The sequence below is a fragment of the Ochlerotatus camptorhynchus genome, unplaced genomic scaffold, assembly GCF_037179485.1.
Source record: "Ochlerotatus camptorhynchus isolate MF236.1 unplaced genomic scaffold, CSIRO-AGI_Acam_v1.1 ptg000043l, whole genome shotgun sequence".
In the NCBI taxonomy this organism is placed as follows: domain Eukaryota; kingdom Metazoa; phylum Arthropoda; class Insecta; order Diptera; family Culicidae; genus Ochlerotatus; species Ochlerotatus camptorhynchus.
The window spans coordinates 798,822-811,139 of record NW_027040534.1 but is presented as its reverse complement, the minus strand read 5'-3'; the positions used below and the strand labels follow the sequence as shown (position 1 = coordinate 811,139).

The following is a 12,318-nucleotide window of genomic DNA, read 5'->3' as shown; positions in this document are numbered from 1 at the left end:
TCTGGTCCGAGAGAAAAAATCAAACAACGCAGGTAGCGACATCTCTCGGCATCTGATGCTTGCAAACATGATGAATCACGTTTTCTTTCTTGATTCTAAAACATCCCGGAAAGCGAGAAAACCACCAATCACGTATAACCGTCCGGGAGGCAGAGTGCCAGCGCTAATCCGGCAAATGCAGCCAAAAATTATGAACGCGAACGCACGCACAAAACAGAGAACAAACTTAAAACACAACCGTATCAAAAGGGGTTCGAAACTACACTCCACGATTGGAGCACAAAGGATATCATCGAACGATCACCCTAACTTTTCTAACTAGACAAATTTAATATATTTGTTTTTATTAATAATTGGCTGTTTATTGTCACTTCTTAATCTAAATATTCTGAGCCTAAGTTTCTTTTCGAATCATTAAAATTTAACATTGCAACAATTTCTACTACATTCACACTCAAAATATGCTTGTTCCTATAGTTCTTCATTCCATATAATATTTAACTATCATTAATAACTACTCATAATGTCTCTAAGCTTGTTCAGGAATGCTATCGCCGTTTGCTGTAACTTTACGTATTACCCTTCTGCTATCGTTCTCAGGTGTAAAACTTCATTCGGAAATTGTTTGCCAACCGGGTCAACGCTTCCGCAGCATCAATCTCATCTTTCTGGTGTATTCCAAACTCACCGGTGTCATCGATTTCCTGCGGGGGCTGCGAAGTTGCGCGATGGTGGCCTTCCTCATCTGTTGGTTGATGTTGGTGGAACGAATTAGAATGGCAACGTTTCTTCGAAGAGGACGGTCTTCTGGGGGCGAAAAAAAAATGATTGAATGTTACCGTTCTTAAATCAGAAAGAGTCGCCCAGCGTACCCTGGTTGATCCCAATCGATGTAGTTATTCTTTGATGGAGTGAATTTGGCTGTACTTTCCAGCCACTTCGAGAGGGAAGGAGGGCCTCGAGTTTCACAACTCATTTGAGCTACGGGGGCTGTGTTCGACTGCGATTGGGCCGCCATTTGCTGGAAGGGATTCGGTGATGTTGAACAACCGTTGTTGGCAGGTTCCGATTCTGGATCGATCTCATTAAGATCACGGAGATACTTTTCCATGATGCTACTTTTGTACTTGTTCGTACTTTTGTGGTTGATTGAGGGGGATACAGTTGTACTGGGTGTCAGGTAAAAAGTACCATTTTCCCCTCGGTATGCGTTCGGGAAATTGGTCGCAATGATTGAACTAGTGTTACAGTTGAAATCAGCAGGGCATTCCTCGGTGGTGGACGTTACCTATATGGGATGGAATATTTTGGGATTAGTAAAGTAAAAAGGGTCTAGAAAGCATTACTGCGCAAAAACAGGCCAAATAGCGATAAAAGAAACTTTGCATAGAGGAAAGTGGGGCAGTTTCGACCTTGGGTGGGTCAAAATACCGAGTATGCTCCACACCACTCAATCGATTCAAAATCAGGTCCTGGTAATCCTCCCAAAATTTGGCTCATTTGGTTGCGATCTCATACTGCACAGGTCCTTTGAAGTTTATGTGGGAATTACTATGGGAAAAGTGAACTTTTTGTTCTCGACGTCCTACCCTTTCATCATAATGAATTACGGATAAACTTGTTATCTGTACTTATAAGAAATTTTAATTGAATGTCAGGATAATTAGATATTAATTAATTTGGAAGATGATATTCTTCTGACATGTTCCATCAACTGCTCAGCTGACAACATTGGTGTACATTCGAAAAGGGAAGCCAAATTCAGGCTATACTACACTCTATGGTTATTTTATAGTTGTGGGCAATACGATTTTTTGCAAACTCAACAGATCCTATTGTATGGTTACCTTACATTTTATTGTACCTCTAAGGCTCTTTTTTTACGAGCTCTGTAAAGAGATTTGGTTCAGGTTGGTTTCTGGGTACTTCTTCGGGGCGTTCTAAGGTACGCGTACGAGAAAAACAAAAACCGACAAAAACGGTTGATTTTTTTACAAACCTGAAAGCATTGAGGCTGTCCGGGCAGTCCGAAAACTGCATTGTAGTTCTTTGGAGTATAGCTATGGTCACGAAACATGTTGCCCGAATAGTTGCCGGGCCTGTCGTCGTCCGATGTTTCGCTGTTCCTTCTCTCCATATACTTCATGTAGTTTACGAATCCTTTGCTGTTGTTGTTATTGTTATTGCTGCTAGTGTAGGACGGGTATTGTCGCTTGGAAAAACTGTCCGGAGGCGATCTCGAGCCTTGCGAGTCTTCGCCATTCTCACCCCAAATGCTATCCTCCGAGCAAATGCTAAACTGTTCCACGTTGCCTTTGGCGTTTGTGTTGTAATTCTTGATGAGATTGCACCAGGTCTTCTTGATTGGATCATTGCCTGAATTCTTGAGCTTTCGTCGCCAGTTGGCGAACCAATTGCAGATTTGGGTATAGGTGAGACCCGTCTCGTAGGCCAGCAGTTTCTTCTCCTCCCGATTTGGGTAAGGATTTTCCCGGCGTCGCACGAGCCAATCCTTGAGCATGCGTTTGATTTCCGGTGTGAAGAGTCGCTTAATCGGTCGGTGGATGTCACCTGGTGGCCATACCTTCCTAGAAACAGGCGATTCAACAAAGGAAACCGATCAATAAAGGGCACCAAAGTAAATAAGTTTCACTAGTTCAACAAACTCAACGGCAAACGAAAACAAACGTACAAAGGTATCTTATAACAGAACAACCTGTTTCAGAATGCGCGCGCGGTTGAAAGTAAATTTCACGGCAGCGTCTCGTTTTAGTGAGTGTAATCGTGAAGATCACGCATGCGCCGTGAGAAAACAGCAATGTTTTCGGTCGTGTTTTTCAACTCGTGACATACCAATACAGTAAAAAGCGCTGATGATGACGGTTTTGTTAGAAAAAGGAACATGCGAAAATTACATGAAACATGTTGGATTTAATGATTGTGTCTAAAATTAAATCAGGGCAAACAGATACGTGCGGCATTTATTAGTCTCAGCGTGTGTTGCAAAACAAGGGCAGGAGGTTTTATTTTCCCCTGTTAGTTGCGCTAATCTTCACTAACCTACTCCGCTTGCGATTTCTCACAGGTCGCGATGATTTTTCCATGGTGGTCGAAGTTTTCTGCAAGCGCAGCATTATTATTTTCGAAAGGAAAACAGAAAGACGACCATTTAGTGCATGAATCATTGGTACATTGTTATCGAACAGTTAGCTATTTATGTTGGTTTGGTCTCTCCTCTAGTGGAGCAGTTTTTGGGGATATTTATAGCATTTTTTAAGTTCATACAGTATTGTATTTTGCTGTTAATGATTGTGACGAAAAAAACGAAGCTCTGAACATCTCAACCGGATGGATGGGTACGACAAAACCAAAGACGAAAAAAATATAAATATATAGAAGACCTACAGTGTCGTGTATGAATGGGGTGAAAATACTCAATCTAAAGATTTTGTTCAAATAATGTTAGTTTATAGTTTCTATAAGGAAACTGGTTTACGCTCAAATAGAGCATAGTTTTTGTCAAATATACAAACTTAATTAGGATTACCGAATCTCGGTATAATAGCTCGGCAATAAATTTTACTGAGATCTCAGCAAAAAATAACGTTTGCTTGCTGAGACTCAGTAAAATATTTTCCGAGAACGGAAGCGGAACTGAAACGGCAAGTTTGACAATTTTCACAAATTACACAAATTGTGTTAGATTTCCTATAGGGGAAACGCTCCTATAGTTGCGGTACGTTAGAAGCGTTAGGTTCCTATAGTTGTGTATGGAGTCTCCACAGACAAACAGACATAACACTGGCAATTTGTTCATCGAACACGCATTTAACGGTCAATTTAAATGTTTTTAGTTGGTAGCACCGCCACCTGTGGCGCACATAGTCAATAACCCTTGCGTCTCCATACACAACTATAGGAACCTAACGCTTCTAACGTACCGCAACTATAGGAGCGTTTACCCTAGGGCACCCACCAGTTTGATTCATAACTCCAAAATATAAGACTGCTAAAAAATTGTAAAGATTGATGTAGATTTAGACAAATGTTTTAAAGTTTAATTAATAAATTCTTTTCGCGAATTACTACATGGGAAATTATATAAATTCACTTACACAGTTCTAGCTTTGGTTCTAGTTGTCCAAAAGTTGGCCAAATTTAAGGGTTGTGTCCAAAGCAGGATCGCATTATTGACGTAGGACTACGAGATATGTTTATTGTTATATAGATTGCTAAAGTATGATTGTGTCAGTGATTTGTTTTCATCGGGAAAATTTTCCGCTATGAAGTGTTTTTTCCCGATGAAAACATTTTGCGTATACGTATACCTGACGTAGTGTGCGTGTGATAAACGTCAGCAATCTCTATAGCAACCAACTTTTGATCGTCAAATCCAACAGATGTTGCACTGCTTGTAGTGGCTAAATCAGTTTTTTTAAATTAATATTTTTACATTGTGTTCTTCGATGATAAGTAGTAATAATAGATGGATCAAAGTGCACAACTATTGATATTTTAATAAAAAAGTTAATTTCGCAATACATTGTCAAGTCGGTTTTCGATTAGCCAATTCATTTGAAAATTACTCGCTCTCTGGTGGTGAGTGCTGTGAAAAGCTGTACGAAGCATTCAACTAGAAACCAAATTCCGGCACTTAGCTCCGCCATGTGAGGAAATCCTCCATTCAATAGATTTTGTCCATCTCAGCATTTGATCGAAATGTCGATATTATAACGAGTCTACGGTAAAACAATCACCACATCCACAGATGAACTGAAACAAAATGTACAGGTACGCTCTTTTATAACCTCTCTTTTTGTTCTATCAATAGTCGTAGCAAGCCTGCATTGCGTTGCACTGGTTAATTGCGTCGCACTGGTTAATTGCGTCCAAAAAGTTTGAATTGTTTTCTAATGATAAACTACTATAGTCGTTATATAAGATTCATCGAATGGTGTGATAAGATTTGAAATCCATCCATAAATGGCCAAGTTATAAGCGTTTAAAATCTGAGACTATTTCGTCAAAACAATTTGTTGATTTGCCCCGCAGTATATTCAAAGAAGAATGCTAAGATGAAACAGTCGGAAGAAAAACTTTCTATTTTAGTGTCCTCTTTCACGGCCCCTTTCATCCAATGAATACCCCCCGTATGCAAGGTAATTTTGTGGTTTTGCTTCCCCCTCGGCAGAGATGAAATTTTGCGCACTTTTTTTTTTATCAAAACAATCACACCAGAATAAGTCGACAGTGAGCATGCATAAGGGCCTATACGCGATGATCGATTCTCTTCGTCGATGTTCTCTTTCGTTAATAACTTGCTAGATTTAACGTTTATCGGTGCGTTTGCTGTTGCTTTTGATAGCCAATACAACCTGTTACTACTCTGCATTGAACAAATTCAAGAAAATTGTTTCGCTTAGCTGTAGCAATGCAAAGAGAAAATCGATGAAGAGAATCGATCATCGCGTATTCGCCCTTATGCATGCTCACTGTCGAAGTGATGTCCCAGTTTTTAATTATTCGAATAACAACTAATCGATTATTTTTTTTATCGATTTTTTTTAAAACCTGCATGTCAGTATAACAATTGAAATCTTAAAACTAAAAACTAAAACTAAATCTTATCTAAGTATAAAGGGATTTAATCGTTGCAATTGAGGATTGCAACGATTTTTGCCTGAAATGATTAATTATTTTGTTGGACATTTGTTCTAAAGTCTCAACATTCGAAATTCTATGTACTTCGGTAGTACTGTACCAGAGAGGCAACTTCAAAATCATCTTCAGAACTACACAGCAAAAAAATAATTTTGATATCACATCAAAGTGGATGCACTACAATCATGTCGAAAATTTCATGTAATTTTTATGACCACATAAATAAACAAATGCAGTAAAAGCAGCGTAATGTTAGTTCATGCATTGTATTAATGATAATTTTGTCCTTTTTAGCAAGTAATATTACACCATATTTTCGACATGATTGTAGTGCATCCACTTTGACGTGATATCAAAATTATTTTTTTGCTGTGTATGTTATGAATAATTTGAAGTGCTTTTTTTCCGGGTAGTGCAACAACTAGACCATATTGGCACAGCGTAAAGCATGGCCGGTCTAAAAACTTGTTTAAATATTAGAAGTTTATTCGTCAAGCAAAGTTTGGATTTCCTGTTTATAAGAGCCCTAAATGTGATCTTTAAAAGTTAATTTTTGGTCAATAGATATTTCACTTGGTTTGACCAGGAAATTCGAACTCCGTTCATAGTGATTATGTGACTACTACTAGGTTTCAAAAAGGAAGCTTATAAGTTGAGTTTGGGAGAAATCTTCCATTTTTGTAAATAAGGGTCTGTTCATAAACTACGTAGACAGTTTTTTTGCGATTCTTAAATCCCCCCCTCCCCCTGCGTAGACAAATGTCCATACAAAAATTTTAAAATTTGTATGGGCCGTGGATAATTATCAACCCCCCCCCCCTAAACTGTCTACGTAGTTTATGTACAGCCCCTAAGAAGAGAAAATATCCAAACTTTTCTACAGTCTGCTGCAAATAACACGAAGACTTCTTCCTTTAGCAGAAATGCCTGTGTCATCAGCGAACAAAGATTTGTGGCAACCCTCAGGCAAATCAGGGAGGTCCGAAGTGAAAATGTTATACAATATAGGCCCAAGAATGCTACCCTGAGGAACTCCTGCACTAACAGGTAGTCGATTGGATTTGGAATTTTGATAATTTACCTGCAGATTTCTGTCAGTTGAATAATTTCATAATATAAAGAGGAAAATTAAACTTTTTCAATTTAGCAATCAAACCTTCGTGTCAAACACTGTCGAATGCTTTTTCTATGTCTAGAAGAGCAACTCCAGTTGAGTGGCCTTCAGATTTGTTTGAACGAATTAAATTGGTAACTCTTAAGAGTTGATGAGTAGTTGAATGCCCATGGCAAAATCCAAACTGCTCATCTGCAAAAATTGAGTTCGTATTGATGTGAAACATCATTCTATTTAAAATTATCTTTTCAAAAAGTTTACTTATTGAGGAAAGCAAACTTATTGGACGGTAGCAAAATTGGAACAACTTTTGTATTTTTCCATTTATCAGGAAAGTATGCCAAATGGAAACATCTGTTAAATAATTTACCAAGAAAGACAAGGTACTCTCTGGAAGTTTTTTGATGACGATATAGAAATTTCCATCATCACCTGGAGCTTTCATATTATGAGACTTTTTAGTTATAGACCTTACTTCGTCCAAATCAGTCCCCCAGGAATCATCAAAAATATTTTCCCGAGAGAAAATATTCTCAGTAGGACTAGCAAAACCCAAACTGAAATTATGGGAACTCTCGAATTGCTTAGCAAGTTTCTGAGCTTTTTCCAAATTTGTGATCAAAATTTTACCATCTCTTTTAAGCGCTGGAATAGGCTTTTGAGGATTTTCCAAATTTTTTGTGAGTTTCCAAAAGGGTTTGGAACTTGAGTCTAATTAAGAAACATTATTTTCAAAAGTGTTGTTCCTCAGGGCAGAGAATCGCTTTGTTTTTGCATATCCCGCCAGATAACTTTCATGGCAGGATCGCGTTTTCTCCTACGGACATTTTTAAGACGGATCAAGAGCTGAAGACGACGGTCTATTATAATTGAATCGAATTTAACCTCGCATTTTGGTACTGAGGCAGCTCTTGCTTCAACTATAGAAGTAAAGGGTGTCCACGATGAAATTGCCACACACAAAATTGATTCGCAAAATTCGAGTTTTCATCCGATTGCCATCAAATTTTCAGGGATTGAGAAATAACTATTAAACTTCATTTTACCATTTTACTCGTATTTTATTTACAGTCCATACGCAAATGCCCGCACCTTGGCCTTAACCCCGGCCATAAGATTCTGCACAACCTGTGAATCAACCGTTTTTTGCATGTAAACCCATACTTTCTTCAGTTCCTCGACTGTCTTCACTACCTTAGGTCGTTTAAGAAGGTGCTGCTTCATAATCGCCCAGTACTTCTCGATGGGGCGGAGCTCCGGAGTGTTGGGAGGGTTGAACATTTTCGGCACGAAATTGACCTTATTGTCCGCGTACCACTTCAGCACGTCCTTGGAGTAGTGGCATGAGGCCAAATCCGGCCAGAAGATTGTTGGGACGTTGTGGGCCTTCAGGAGAGGAAGCAGCCGCTTCTGGAGGCACTCTTTTATGTACACCTGTCCGTTCATCGTGTCCTGGGTCACGAAAGGTGCACTCCGCTTCCCGCACGTGCAGATGGCTTGCCAAACCAGGAATTTCTTCGCAAATTTGGACATCTTCTGAGTGCGGACATGCTCCGGAACGCTGAACTTATCCTTGGCCGTGAAAAACAGGTTGCCGGGGATCTGTTTGAAGTCAGCCTTCACATATGTTTCGTCGTCCATGATGCAGCATTCAACTTTCGTCAGCATGTTGAGGTACAACTTCCTGGCACGGGTTTTGGCGGACTTGTTCTGCTTCTCGTCGCGATTAGGGGCCTTTTGTACCTTGAACGTTCGAAGCCCAGCCTTAGTTTTGGCCTTCTGGACAAAACTTCGGCTTAGGTGCAGCTTCTTAGCCACATCCCTAACGGAGGCGTTCGGATTTCGGTTGAAGGCCCCAACTACGCGGTTGTGATTTTTGGTGTTGTACGGAATACTTTTTCCTTCACTTCTGGGCTTCCGATCGGTGGTCAACCGTTCCTCGAACCGCTTAATCACTCGCGACACCGTGGAATTCGCGATTCCCAACGTTTTAGCGATGGAACGATGCGAGAGATCCTTGTTCTCGTGATGAATGCGCAAGATTTTATCACGCACGAGCTGTTCTTTCGACTCCATTTCCGCGAGTTTTGATCACAGGACTTTAAAACTTGCAGGATTTAAATAATGCACTATGAACTAAATCCACCCAAATTTTCATTAAATTCTACCCAACGGTTAAAAAGTTAGAACAATTTCATAGTGTGGCAATTTCATCGTGGACTCCCTTTAGTCAGAGATTCAAGAGCATAATTTATTTAATCTTTGGTTTGCAAATGAATGTTTGGATCGAAGTTATATTCCATAAATGTTCGATATTGCTCCCAATCAGCTCTATGGTAATTGAAAGTAGAGCTGTGAAATTATTTCTTGGGATATTTCAAAAGTTACTGGAAGGTGATCAGAACCGAAGTTAGCATGAGTAACCAATTGGCTACAAAGTTGAATAAATGAGTTAAGACATAGCATGCTTCTCACCCGGACAAGTCACGAATGACCCAAGAGCGTTAAAGCGACTATAAAAAAATCTTACTCCACCCTGCTTCAGACATAGCTAGTCGGTAATTTTTGACAATTAATTGTGCTAATCATTCGGTAAAATATTTTTTACTGAACTTATTACCGAACGGTCAGCTGTTTGAAAGCCAGTTTAATCCCGCAGCAGATAGTGTTCGTCTAAATCTCCAATAGCGACTTAGGAAGACAAGTGTTGCCAGCGGAAACGTGGCATTAATTTTCTGTTGCATGCACAATTCATGACATTCGTAGATGTTTAACAGTGTTGAGCACACCCTCGCCTACAGACGCCTCTGGGTAAAACACAAATATCGCAAATCTCCGTGATGAGAGCATTTGCTGACGCGAATAGTCAAACCCCATTAGAACTGTTTTCTTTTTTTTACCCGAGTAAATCGAATTTGTTATTTGAAAATAACAGGCAAAAAAGAGCCTGAGTTAAGTATTCATCGTTTGCACGATGAAACGTAGGTATTCAAGGAGCAAAACACGAAACATCAGTATTTTCTTGTCGTCTGCTTTTGTGAGCGATGCGATGTGGAAGGCGGGCGGATATAGATAGAATCATTGCCACCGTCATCGGTGGCCGTTTTTCTCGTTTTCTACAAATGGCCGCCATCTTTGAATGGCGAAAATTTTCACTATCATTTGGACAACATTTTCGGTAATTAGCTTCTGAGTTATCCCACAGCAACTGATTTCTCAATTCAATGAGTAGTTTAGAAGGTGAATAGTAATCCAGTCGAAACCATGGATTTTCCTGCAATTAAGTTTACGCAACCTAGGAGTTCAGGGTGAAAACATGGTCGTTGTTAACGTACTGTTACTTAACAGATTTTCTTGTTTTCTCCACCAGGAACACCAAACTCACCAGCTCTATGTATACAGTCTCTATTTCATTACTGACGAAGATGACATGATGTTGTAATACTTGACATATTATTTTTAAACTCGCCATACCTGAAAATTAGCCTCACGATCCAATCTCTTCAGTTTCTTGTGTTATCACTACTTCTTAATCACACTTTTTTTCCCTTTGCTGCAACCGTGTATAGTGCAAACATATGGAAATTAGCAATAATTTCCTGTCTAATTTTTCACTCTCACAAAAATGTCCTTTTTCCAAGTCAAAGGTCTTTACGTGTAACCACCTTCCGTCAGTGAGTTCAAACTATGAATGATCGCCACCAACCACCACTGCTCTGTTCGACTCAGCGTGTGGCGAATTTTCCTTTGCAAAGGCGATCAGTGGGTAGGTATAGTCCGCGTCCAACACGATCATTAGCCCCGCACACCGCCACGCCATGCCGTGATCGTGACACGATCATTTTCGTTTGTGTACGTATGTTTTTTGGCCACTGACGGCAGCTGTCTAGCGCCAAAATAGAGACATTTTCTCTCCCGCGAATACCATCATTGAGAGGTGTGATCTTAGCGGTCAGCTGTTGTGACTGTGAGTTCTAGAGAGCGTTCAGTAATGGTGAGAATATGTACATATAGTGAAAACCCTCATCGAAAGAAGGTGGGAGAAATATTTCTATTTGTGAAAATGCTTGGCTCGCGCTTGTTTTCCTTGCTGTTTTTGCCGGTGTGGCATAGTGTTTTGGGAATCCGTGAATTAGGTAGGTGTCTCAGTGTGTTAACTCGTGATTATGTTTTGTGTTGTGTTGGAACAAATGATTCATGATGATCATCATCGTAAGCTGAAGTTATTTGTTGTTTGTGACGATCGTAGTGTTTATTTTTGTGCTAGAAGAAAAAAGATCCTCAATAAATACTCAATTTCCCTTCTGCCATGTTTTAGTCGTCTGCACCTAGTATCTACTATATACCATTTTTAGAAATTGAAAACAAATACTGTAATCGATTAATATATAATTATTCGTAGTTAATGATCCTATATAATCTATATGTTCATGAGTAGTTGTTACAAGGCTGATGGCAGTGTTCAGGAAAAAAAAATGAATTAGTGACCAAAATCAACTAAAAAAAAACCCGCATAACAACCCTTTAACTATAATAATCAAAAAAAAAAAAAAACTAAAAAAGTGACTAAAAAGTGACCAAAACTTGGTTTAAAAATTATCATAAAAGTTTCAAAAATAAAATCATGAAAACTGATTTGGTTTAAGCAGGGGTGTAACTCTAGGATTATCCGATTCAATCATCTAAACCAAAACCAAACATAAGCGGCGCCGGTGGTGTAGTGTGATTGCCTCTCACCCCAGCAGGCCTTGGTTCAATCCCAGTCGGCGCCGCCGGGATGTTCTGAGGTATAACATCTCTGATCACGCCTTCCTTCAGAAGAGAAGTAAAGCCGTTGGTCCCCGGTTCATGAGTTAATGGGTCGATAGGTAGGATCCAGGTGTGGGAGCTGCCTCCCTGACGTCAATAGCATTGGTGCTCAGCACGGAAAACAAGATCGACGGAAAACAAATCAAAGGAAAAAAAAAACCAAACATCGATATTATATTTGTGCACATTCATCAAAAGTGTGTGTTACAAGGTTTTGCACCACTAGTCTAATACACCGTACAGACTACCCAACAAACAATTGAGAGCTCTTATACAACACCTGAGTTGATCAAACGTTGAATAATAGCTTCCAGAGTTGTACAAGAATGTAGTTGTATTGCCATTTGGTTAAAAGCTTCAAAATTTGCTTGGAGTTTTTTTGGTTAAAAGTTTTAAAAGCTATTGGAGCACTCTTAAATGATTCTTTACGTTCGGTTAAACTGTTTGACAGGAGCCATATAGGATGTGGAATAAACGCATCAAAACAAACCATTGGGAGCTCTTATACAACACCTGAGTTGATCAAACGTTGAATAATAGCTTCCAGAGTTGTACAAGAATGTAGTTGTATTGCCATTTGGTTAAAAGCTTCAAAAACTGCCTGGAGCACTCTTAAATGATTGTTTACGTTCGGTTAAACTGTTTGACAGGAGCCATAAAGGATGTGGAATAAACGCATCAAAACAAACCATTGGGAGCTCTTATACAACACCTGAGTTGATCAAACGTTGAAT

At 39.4% G+C, this 12,318-nt stretch overlaps 1 protein-coding gene across 1 annotated transcript; it reads right to left on the bottom strand.

Annotated features, from left to right (window-relative positions):
* Positions 1-377: 377 nt before the first annotated feature.
* Positions 378-10,477, bottom strand: LOC135714003 (iroquois-class homeodomain protein IRX-5). The gene is made up of 5 exons (XM_065237262.1): positions 10,250-10,477; positions 3,061-3,119; positions 2,000-2,588; positions 873-1,288; positions 378-807 (listed from the first exon to the last, which is right to left on the bottom strand). The coding sequence occupies exons 2-5, from the start codon at positions 3,102-3,104 to the stop codon at positions 597-599; spliced, it is 1,260 nt and encodes a 419-aa protein (XP_065093334.1). The 5' UTR covers positions 3,105-3,119; positions 10,250-10,477; the 3' UTR covers positions 378-596.
* Between the last annotated feature and the right edge of the window lie 1,841 nt (positions 10,478-12,318).

Bases quoted from the DNA above. Each gene is read 5' to 3' on its own strand.
- LOC135714003 (XM_065237262.1), bottom strand. From the start codon at position 3,104: ATGGAAAAATCATCGCGACCTGTGAGAAATCGCAAGCGGAGTAG. The intron at 1,289-1,999 runs GTTTGTAAAAAA...CATCCCATATAG, and splicing joins GACAGCCTCAATGCTTTCAG to GTAACGTCCACCACCGAGGA. The intron at 808-872 runs GTACGCTGGGCG...TTTCGCCCCCAG, and splicing joins ATCGATTGGGATCAACCAGG to AAGACCGTCCTCTTCGAAGA.